We start from the raw sequence: 11135 nt of genomic DNA, 5'->3' as shown, positions 1-11135 counted from the left end.
AGGACCATTTTGTCACAACGCGGTGAGGTCAAGTTGGGTTTTTTCCTGTTTGTGTCACCGGTCTGATTGTCTTCCCCGCCCTGATTGTTTCCACCTGTTCCCCATTACCCTGTGTATATATTGTCTGCGTCTCCCTTTGTCTTGTGCCAAAGTGTTTCGTCCTACGATTGATCACCTAAACCTTCTTTCTTGCCTGTCCACAGCCTTAGCCTTGTTGCGTGAGTGTTCCTTCGTTTTTTTGCCTCGATTGAGTGATTTTTTTTTTTTGTTTGTTTTGTAAATTTCTTAGTATAGCCATTTGTTTCTTAGTGCTTAGTATAGTTGTTTTTTTCAGCCTCCCAGGAGAGATTTTCAGTTAATGTTTTGCAGCCTTTTGATTTTCCTCGTTGTGAGTGATTTTGATTTTGAAAATTTTTATAAAGCAGTTGTGAGTTTTTTTCCTCCTTTTGCAGTGATTTTTTTTTGTTTTCCCTAGTTTAGGCCTGTTTTCATAGCCTGCCATAGCCTCACTCTGTCGAGGGTTTTTGTTAACTCAGTAAATAAGCTCATTGACACCTCTGCGCCTGAGTCCTGTTTGAGTCCGGCCTGACACATTTCAGCTGTGTTAATGCATATGGAATGAACATTTCTAAGGGTTTGGAATTTTTTTTTTTTTTCTGATTTTTAAAATGTTTAGCTTTACCTCTTTAAATATATCAGTATATATTGTATACATCAAATTGTACCACTTAGCTCCATCATGGACACTTGGCCAATTGAAACCCATTAAATCTACATTTTTAATTCCTTGTCCTTTACAGTATTAAATCATACAATTTTAAGTAAAATGGCTTTCATTCTAAACTCAACACTTCAAAATTCTAGAGGGTTAGGGTTGGGTTGAATTTTTATCTACCAGATTATGTCATTTGTCCATTTTTGGCCAAGGGAACAATTTCATGTAATATTCAAACAGGGAGGTTGATGGTTTACTGCACTGTGTGATAATGATTTGTGTTTGTGCATGAAAAAAAGGTGTCTGTGTGTGAAATTGCAGCACAAATATGTATTTGCATGATAGAGGAAAATAAATGCAATATGATGCAAGGTATTGAACTTTGTTTCCCAGGCAATCATGGCTTTGATGCCCATGTTGAAAGTATGCAGCAAATGTTGTTTTCATAAATGCCATACACAACTACACAATAGCCCCTACACAACCAAATATCCACTTTCCTTATTCTGCTTGACTTATCAGCTGCCTTTGACACAGTTAACCTTCACATCCTCCTCTCTATTCTCTCAAACAGGGGCATCCATCTATACCTTCAAAAGCCTCCTGAAGACCGCCAGCTCTTCATAGAGGACCTCCTCTCCAACACTACCAACAACTGGACACGATACATCTATCCTGCCTCTTTTTTTCTAAGTTGTTTTAGAGAGTGAGAGTGCCAGCTAAATGACTGAATGTAAATTTGAAACACTATTTAAAGCGATCTCACTCACTCACACTAGTTGAACCGGTCTGGTCATTGTGTTTCATCTGTTGAAGGTGACCGTTACCACAGAGGTGTATTACTGACTTTGAGGTTTATCAGAAACAAACAGCTGATTGAACTGAACACATAAGACTACAACTTTTACTAATATTCATAATATGATTATTATTAATAACATAAATGACTAATATAAATTCATATGTATAATATTTTGATGATGAATATCAGTAATAATGACTGATTTCACATTCTGCTTAAACTCAAATCTTTATGTTGTGCCGAATGCAAAAATATCTTTAAATTTTTAAACATTCACACACCAAGCAGCTTCTGGCTCCGCCCACTATATCTGTCCATCCAATGATATGAGAGGGGTAAACAGTCTATAAATAGACTGTGCTTCAGAAACACAAACATAGGTCCATTTACCTGAACGCACCTGTGGAACTTCTGAGCTCTGATTCTTAGTTTGTTTGGATTTCACTACTGGTTCTGGTCTTAGTTGTGCTGGTCCCTGTGGTCCTGATCCTAGGTGTTCTCGTCCTTGCACTGCTGGTATCAGTGGTTCTGGTCCTGGTAGTGCTGGTCCCACTCTTGGGGATTATTTTGGACATGGAACGTCGTCAGAGTCTGGAGGAGCAGCTCAGGTGTCCCGTCTGTCTGGATGTCTTCACTGAACCACTGATGCTACAGTGTGGACACTCCTACTGCAAGTATGAATGAGACACACCTGTCCTCACCTGTCCTGTCCTCACCTGTCCTATCCTCACCTGTTATGTCCTCACCTCTCCAGGTGTTGTGTGCACTCCATGACGATGGACCTGCTCGGTCAGCTTCAGTGTCCTGTGTGTCGTTGTTCCGTTGATGGAGACAGTCCTCCTCCCAACGTCAGTTTAGCTCGAATCATTGAGGCTCTGCAGGTAAAACACCTGTGATCTGTTCACCTGTCCAACAGGTGCAGCTCAGATCTTCAGGTTTGATCTAAAGTGTTTTAAAAAGATGGGCACAGACCTCCACCCAGGAGTTAGTCCAGTCTGTAGATCTGCAGGTACACCACTGACACCAACAACAAAGTCAGCTGACCTACACAATAGAGTCAACTGACCTACACAACAAAGTCTGCTGAGCTACACAATAAAGTCAACTGACCTACAAAACAAAGTCAACTCACCTACAGAACAAAGTCAGCTGACCTACACAACAAAGTCAACTGGCCTACACATATTTTATTAACACACTTTTGTCTTCATCCTGACAGGAAGTGAGTGTCTCAGGTGGAGCTCAGCCAGAGTCCTGTCCTCAGCATCACAATCCACTCAGCCTTTACTGTGAGGACGAACAAATGGTGATCTGTGGCCTCTGCGGAAGCATTGGTCCTCACCGTGGACACAAAATTACACCTGTGAGCTCCGTCTACAGCCACATGAAGGTATGGGTCTACAGCTTCATATAAATATTAAATATTTTATTTCTATGTAGATATCTATAAAGACTTGTATGTAAATAATCAGTCTTCAGTTGTAAAGTTTTTACATAAAAACTGAGTTCTATTCTGACTAACCTTTACAATAATTATCTTGAAAATCGTGTTTCACAAATATTATGCTGGGTTGAGTTTGTGTAAACTTTTGATGTCAAACTCAAGAACAGACTTTTCATTGCTGATGGTTAAACACAGAACATTTGGTGTTGTTGACTCAGTGTAGATAAGCAGCCATTAGCTGACATATCACCAAACAGTGAGATGAACAACAAGGACTTTAATGTCTCACACAAACTAAATATTACCTTTGTTTTTCAAGGTCACCTGTTGTCCATGAACATTTTCTTTCTTTAAGATACCCTCCTGTCTGCATGTCAAAGTATTTCTGAGCAAGATACTTAACTACAAACTGCTCCTGAATGTGTATGAATGGTTAGCTCCTAAAACTGATGAGCAGTTGGCACCTTTCATGACAGCCAATGCCATCAGTGTGACAACGGTGGAACTCAAAACAGAGGACTTGAATGCAGAGTACGGGAAAAAGCAGATGTCTTTATTTACTAAGCACCGGGTAACACCGGGAAAACAAAAAGTGCCTCTCGATGAGGGATGATCAAAAAAGGCACAAACTAAACTCGAAAAGGCAGGGCCAACAAAAAAAAAATCACTCTTTCGAGGAACTAGAAAGAAACAAAAACTAGACTAGGCAAAAGGCCAACAAAAAATCACTCTTACGAGGAACAAGAAAACAACATAACAATGGGATAGATACAGACTTGACTATGACGAGAGGGCTGGTGATCAGGACGACAGACTTGACACACTGGCACAGGACAAAGGGAGACGCAGACTATAAACACACATGAGGGAAATGGGGAACAGGTGGACACAATCAGGGAAGACAATCAGACTGGTGACACATGAGGAAGGGCAAGTGACCTGAAACGAGAGGAGAGTTAATTTACAAAATAAAACAGGAAGTCACAAAACAAACATGGAGACAGGACAAAAACTCAACTTGACATACCGGTGTGACATAGTGTGTGAATGGGTGAATGAGATATGTAGTGTAAAAGCACTTTGAGTGGTCAAGAGACTGGAAAGGTGCTATATACAGTTCATTTACCATTTACAGGGATGTGCAGATCAGTTAAAATATCATGGCACACAACTCCAGTACACCATGCTTTATGAACATGGTAGTAATACTGCTCAATATAACAGGTGTGATCTTTACCACAGTCTGCCATAGTATAGTGTTTTCTTCCTGTTTAACTTTGGGTAGATGCTATCACTGTCATTGCACCATATGATGACATGTGACAAATAAATTTATCAAATCATGGGGTATCGGTTAGCTCAATTGGTAGAGCATCCACCCCATGTACAAAGGCTCAGTCCTTGCTGCAGCGGCCCAGGGTTTGAATCCGATCTGTGGCCCTTTGCTGCATGTCATCCACCATCTCTCTCTCCCCACACACCTGTCACTCTTCAGCTGTCTCTATTGAACAAAGCTTGAAAAGGCCAAAACAACATCCTAAAAATAATAATAATGAAGTTTACCCTTTTCCTAAAAATTACAAGAGCTTAGTCTGTTATGACTGAGCATGGTTCAAAAGCCCCAATTTGAAACCCTGTGGGCCCACTACCATCAGGTATAGATCTAGCTGCATGCAGGGTATTTTCCCATATTCCAGAAAAAGCTAACAAATATTACCTGACAAAGCCAATGAATCTGGCAACCAGGTTCCTTAGAGGAGCTGTACTCTCCTTTTTTAATTACCCAGGGTGAACAATGAGCCTGAGCACTGCAGTGAGTTTCCCCTAGAGAGAGAGGATCACCTCTATGTGACCTATGGTTTGAGCAGACAGACTGTAGGAGCGGTCAGTTAATCAACGCGCATTCGTTTGTTATTTCTGTCACAATACGTCCTTTTATTTGATCACATCAACAGCAAAATTTATTTTAAAACAGAAAACTTGCTTTGTCTCACAAATGCGGTTGAAAAATAGTTTCTCCTTCTACTCTTTAGCTAAATACCTGTTCACCTGGCTCAATAAAAAGTCCTCAGGTAATGTCTACATCTAAAGTTGACCCCCCTAGTATCATCATCATTGCATCATTATCTTAATTATTGCAGTAATATCACTTCTACATGGTCAACAATATTTAATCATGTTTGGCATAATTTGTGATATAGATAGTTTATGTGGAAGCATGATTACGTTACTCACGAGTCTAGGTGAAACACAAATTAGTGATTACGTTACTCACGAGTATAGGTGAAACACAAATTAGTGTAATGGCATCACAGTAATGACAGACAATTTACTGTAGTACAAACTGCTGATGAAATTCATGCTAGTTCTGAGGGAAAGGTGTCAGAACATACAGTCCATCCATGTCCATTGCTCAAAGACACAACAGGGTTGGGGGTTAGGGGGGGAGTGGAGGTCCGCCACCATATAATACACAGAATATGAATAGAGAACATAACCAGTAGGTTATAACAAAAGTGGACCTGTTAAAGGGAGATGATTGGTCCTGGACTAAATTCTGCTTATTAATAATTTTGATGGGGTAGTGGTAGAAGCAGAGTAGTACAGTCTGTTTTAGCGTGAATTCACACAGGATTAGGTGTTCCGGCAACCGGTGGTGGGGTTGTGTGCTAGCAGGGGGTGAGGGGAGCTGTGGGAGTGTCTGAATGTAACTGCTGTGAAACAATCAGGAAATAACTTATTTCTCTGATTAACAGCTTTACTGAGGCCGTACCGCTCACTGTTATCTCTCTCTGTCTCTCTCTCTCTGTCTCTCTCTCTCTCTCTCTCTCTCTCTCTGTGTCTCTGTCTGTCTGTCTGTCTGTCCCTCAGGAGGACATTTCCTGTCTGATGACTGAGTTCCAGCACCAGAAACGTAAACTCGATGATCAGATCTGTAAAATGGCATACAACAAATCCAGGATCACTGTGGGTGTCAACATGTACACTTTACTGTTGTTTCTTTAGTGATTTGTTGGTCCACAATGAATTGTGTTTGATGGTCTGATCCTCAGTCACCACAGCTGGATGAACCATTAAAAAATCATCTCATGCTAAGCGGTCGAAAGAATTCCTGAACTTTTTCACGTTGTTTCCATTAAATTACTAGGATGAACTTTCAGGCGCCAGTCACACACACACAGCTTCATTCAGGAACATTTCAGCAACCAATGCTGCAACAGGAGGGGAAACAACAGAGCTGCTCACAGGACATATGATGGTCTTATAGACCATGATGCTGGAGATTAAACTAGTCAACATATTGAGGTGCATGACCGTCCAGCAAAGAGCTTGGTTCTGCTTGAGGTTTCAGCCTGTTAAGTTTTTCTTGCTCCTGGTGTAATCGTTGGGTAGATAATATTATAAAGAATCATCTGTCCTGCTCTTTATGGAAAGAGTCAGGGGATAACTTTTGTTATGATTTGGAGATTTATGAATAAAATGGACTTGAATCTTGACAGAACTAGATGGTGAACTTGAATCAGTTCACCATCTGGTTCTGTCAGAGTTGCTGTAATAATAAGAGGTGACAATGTGTCTGTCTGTCCAATCAGAATGAGTCTGATGTCCTGAAGTGGGTGGTGAGGAAGGAGTTTGGTGACCTGAGGCGCTGCCTGGAGGTGGAGGAGGCAGGGTTCATGCAGCAGGTGGAGACCTCAGCTGCTGTCCTCATTTCATCCCTCCAGAGCCAGACAGACCAATTAAACCAGAACCTGAACCGGCTGCAGGAGGCCCAGAATACTCTGCAGGACCTGAGCAATGAGGGACACCTGGCCTTCATCATGGTACTGTAGTTCTGAGATCAGTCCAGTATGTGGTCTGAGATCAGTCCAGTGTGTGGTCTTAGGTCAGTCCAGTATGTGGTCTGGGACTTAAATGTTTGGGTCACATAAGGAGCTCACTCTTCAGTGATTGTTTTTTTCTCTTTACAGAAATATGGATCAATCGCTCCGAGGTAAAAAAAAAAAAAAAGAAAAAAAAAAAAAAAAAAAGTCAAGAAATCAACTTCAACACCTCCTCCTCTCCTCTCCTCAGGTTCAGGGAGGTCCAGGTCCTTCAGAGAAAACAGGAAAGAATTTTCAGTTCTCTGAACTTCAAACCAGGTTTCAACCACAACGACATCAAACTGACTGTGTGGAAAAGATTACACCGAAAAGTCCTACCAGGTGAGTCCATCAGAATCCCCCAGTCCACATTAGTCCCCTAGAGTCAACGAGTCCACTTGTCTCAGAACTTTCTGTCTGTCTCACTCTCTGTCTCGCTCTTCCGGGATTTAAATTTGATTTTCTTCCATTAGCCCCAGAGCCATTGAAGCTAGACTCTCAAACTGCTCACCCAATGTTGGAGCTCCTTAATGGGGATACCGTTGTGGTGTGCGGAGCTCTCCTCCGGAGGCTTCCTGATAATCCAGAGAGGTTCAGTTATAGTTACTGTATCCTCGCTGACCGTGGCTTTTCCTCTGGTAAACACTACTGGGAGGTAAACAAGTTGTTCATGCATCATGATTCAATCAATCAGTTAAAGCAGTAAAATCTTTTCATTTAGTGTTTGATTTTCTTTTAAACATCATTTAATACAATGCTACTATTAAAAAATGATACTTTTGATACCTTCAAAAACTTAAAGATTTCTAGCTCTTCAGAGAGGATATTTTCTCCAACACTACCAACACCTGGACATGATAAATCTACCCCCTCTACAAGTGTCACTACTTATTGCTTGACTAACATGTCCTAGTCAGAATGTACCATGATTTGTTTCCCTTTTTTGTAAGTCGCTTTGGATGAAAGTGTCTACTAAATATCTAAATTCAAATTAAATTAACTGAGGTAGTATTGTTTTAAACATGTGCTATCAAAGTAAAGAATCAAAGTATAGATACCTTGAACAGCTCTCTCTTACTTTCCAGGTGGAGGTGGGTCACAAACCTAAATGGCGTCTTGGGTTGATCAAAGGAACAACCAATCGTAAGGCAAAGCTGGTAAAAAATCCAGAGAGTGGAGTGTGGTTGATCGGACTGAAGGACGGAGTTTATGAGGCCTTCACTTCACCCAGAGTGGTCCTGCCAGTACTGTGTCCTCCACGCCGGGTGGGACTCTTCTTGGACTACGAGGGCAAAGTGCTGACCTTCTATAACACTGATAGTTCTGATGAGCTGATTGTCATCTACAGCTTCAGAGTGGAAGTCCAGGGTAAAGTCTACCCCCTGCTGGATGTCTGCTGGCATGACCGAGGAGACAACAAACAACCCCTGATCCTCTGCCAGCCTCACAGGGAGCACCTCCCCACCTTACCACAGCCCCAGAAACATGACAAGTGAACAACAGTCCTCCTTTATTAAACTCAATGTTTTCCTGGTTCGTATCTTTGATTTATAAGAAATACTTTAATCATTGGTGTCTTCGGCTACATTTGCACCCTGGGCGAACAACGTGGGGGGGGGGGGGGGGGGGCTTACACTTTTGCCTATAGAAAACTGGCGCTCACACGCCGCCTAGGCGCCTGGGATCAGTCTATCCACCGCGCCCCTCCACCTTCCAACCAGTTCTCCCCCCCCCCCCCCCCCCCCCCCCCCCCCCTTTTTTTTTTCAGGCGCTAGTGCGACCTCACGGTAGCCCACATTGCCCATAGCTAAACCCTGGGTGTCTTTAATGTTGTGTGGATCTAAAATGTTTCTGATATGTAGAAAATCTACAGCACTAATCAATGAATCAATGACCATGTTCACACACATTTTGTGTTGTGATGTTCTTCCAGTGTTAGCCCTTTTTAAATTAATTTTTATGATTTTATCACAGCAGTGGAAGGTTGTTCAATCTGAAGTGTGGTGCTGTCTGGATGTTTTAAAAAATTGTGTTGGCTGCTTAGGAAATGATTAACAGTTGTTTTTATGGTGTTGATTTCTCTGCAGAAATTCATCTGACAGACATTGTTTTAATGTTATATATTTTAACCCTTTTATTGGGTGAGAAAGCTTTAAAAATGGTGCCCACTCCTTGACCTTCTCCAGCCAATCAACAAATGTCAGGTTACACTGGAAAAAATGTCTGTAGAATTTGTGGTAAAAACTGCTAAACCATGACAGTGAAAGACCGTAAAACTATAAAAAGGTTAATTCAGTTTCCATGAAACAGCATAAATGTATATGTCAGCCAAAAGAGTAATTTTCACATGTTTCTTTCTGGTAAAAATACATTTCTCCACTGTGTAATACACTCACCGTGTTTATAATGGAAATATACCATAAAAGATATGTGGAGGTGGCGTGGTGCATTGGCTGCAGGAGAGAGGTGTGGAGAGGGTTCAGGTGAGCAGTGCAAGAGGAGATGATTAGCACACCTGTGCAGATGGCAGCCAGGGGAAACTGTGAATGGCTGCAGAATGTGTGATTTTCTTTGGTGTGTCGCTGTCTGAATAAATCTAAAGAGTACCGTCCCAGGTGTGTCTTTGTGCTGAATAGTACTCACAGCAGCGGGTGGGTGGGCGGCCAGGCAGGCAGACGGAGAGGGGGAGACACACACATGCACAGACACACACACTCACACCTGGGTTTCTCCCCAAGCTCATTTCGTGTGAGGGAGAGAGGCAGGCAGACAGCCAGAGTGAGTTAGGTTAGGTTAGGGTATGGAGAATACTCCCTCCGGTATGGGAGGGAGGGTGCGTGGGCCCTCCACCCGGTAGGCCTCCCGTATCCCCGGTCCCAGGTTAGGGTAGGGTAGGGTAGGTTAAGTGGTTAATAAGGTAATGATCGCCCCGATGCGGAGTACTCCCTCCGGTATGGGAGGGAGGGTGCGCTGGCCCTCCACCCGGTGGGCCTCCCGTATCCCCAGTCCCCGGAAAGGTGGCTGTGGGTTAGGGCGGCGACGCCTGCCAGATTGGACCATTGTTCATCCACCATCTGTTTTTTTTTTTTTTTTACAAAAAACGCTTTCCCAAACACAGGAAAGGAACCCCCCCCCCCCCCCCAAAAACAAACAAACAAACAAACAAAACAATAACAACAAACACAGACTTCTTAAATTCAAAAAACATTTTATTTTTATAACAAAATAAAAATTCAAAAATAAAATAAAAGCTCTACAAAATAAAATGGTGTGCTACAGCAACGTTTTGACCTCTAAAGGTCTTCTTCAGGCCTGCACACCTATCTAACACTAACAAGAAGAAGCTAACTGCTGTATGATGTTATCTCCTCCAGAGTCCAAGTAGAAGTGAGCTCTGGGTTTCCTCCATGCAGGAAACTCCTGATAGGCCCCGGCCCTCCAGCAGCGGCTATGGGCCGGGCCACAAGACACGCCCCCTCCTCCTGATTGGTCGGGGGCAAAGTTGTTGAAATAAATACATATTCATTAATATTAATTTAGGTTTTAGATCATTACCATATTGTAGGCCCTGGTCTTCCAGTAACGATTGTGGGCTGGCTCACAAGACACGCCCCCTCCTCCTGACTGGCCGAGGGCAAAGTTGTTGAAATAAACACCCATTCATTGATATTAATTTAGGTTTTAGATCATTACCATACTATAGACCCTGGTCTTTCAGTAACGATTGTGGGCCAGCTCACAAGACACGCCCCCTCTTCCTGATTGGCCGAGGGCAAAGTTGTTGAAATAAATACATATTCATAAATATTGATTTAGGTTTTAAATCATTACCATATTATAGACCCTGGTCTTCCAGTCATGGTTGTGGGTTGGCTCACGAGACATGACCCCTCCTCCTGATTGGCTGAGGGCAAAGTGGCTGAAATAAATACATATTCAACACTATTAGTTTACGTTTCAGATCATCACCAAACTATTCCCACAATTGGTGAGAATTATAGATCCTAGTCTTCCAACAACGGTTATGGACCGGGTTAGGGTTAAGGTTAGGGTTAGGGGTAGGTTAGGGGAACTATCTCAATGACTCCCGCCTTGTGGTCCGACGACGCACAAGGTTTGGTATAGGGAGCCAAGGGCAAGGCACTGGGCGACGCATGTCACTCAGGCAATCACCCCCCGTTTTGCACCCCTGGTGTCGGTTAGGGTTAGGGTTTAGGGTTAGGGTTAGGGTAGGGGACTGTCTCCCATCTCCGACGGGGGATGGAGGGTGCACGGTCCGTCCACCCGACGGACCTCCCGTACGCCTGGTCC

The 11135-nt window shown here is 42.8% G+C and overlaps 1 protein-coding gene across 3 annotated transcripts; it reads left to right on the top strand.

Moving 5' to 3' along the window:
* Positions 1 to 66: 66 nt before the first annotated feature.
* On the top strand, positions 67 to 8550 carry LOC104934448 (E3 ubiquitin-protein ligase TRIM50). 3 transcript variants are annotated; one of them, XM_010750119.3, is made up of 11 exons: positions 67 to 218; positions 1290 to 1448; positions 2011 to 2191; positions 2272 to 2398; positions 2737 to 2907; positions 5833 to 5928; positions 6555 to 6785; positions 6933 to 6955; positions 7036 to 7166; positions 7298 to 7479; positions 7910 to 8550. In XM_010750119.3, exons 2-11 carry the CDS (start codon positions 1439 to 1441, stop codon positions 8318 to 8320), a joined length of 1563 nt encoding a protein of 520 aa, XP_010748421.2. In that variant the 5' UTR covers positions 67 to 218; positions 1290 to 1438; the 3' UTR covers positions 8321 to 8550. The 3 variants fall into 3 exon arrangements, with proteins under 3 accessions (XP_010748421.2, XP_027132007.1, XP_027132008.1); XM_027276206.1 differs by lacking the exon at positions 67 to 218 and adding an exon at positions 225 to 634; XM_027276207.1 differs by lacking the exons at positions 67 to 218; positions 1290 to 1448 and adding an exon at positions 1466 to 1531.
* The last annotated feature ends 2585 nt before the right edge of the window (positions 8551 to 11135 follow it).

The sequence above is a fragment of the Larimichthys crocea genome, unplaced genomic scaffold, assembly GCF_000972845.2.
Source record: "Larimichthys crocea isolate SSNF unplaced genomic scaffold, L_crocea_2.0 scaffold322, whole genome shotgun sequence".
NCBI classification, from domain to species: domain Eukaryota; kingdom Metazoa; phylum Chordata; class Actinopteri; family Sciaenidae; genus Larimichthys; species Larimichthys crocea.
The sequence above is the reverse complement of the archived record's forward strand: the minus strand, read 5'-3'. Positions and strand labels throughout refer to the sequence as shown.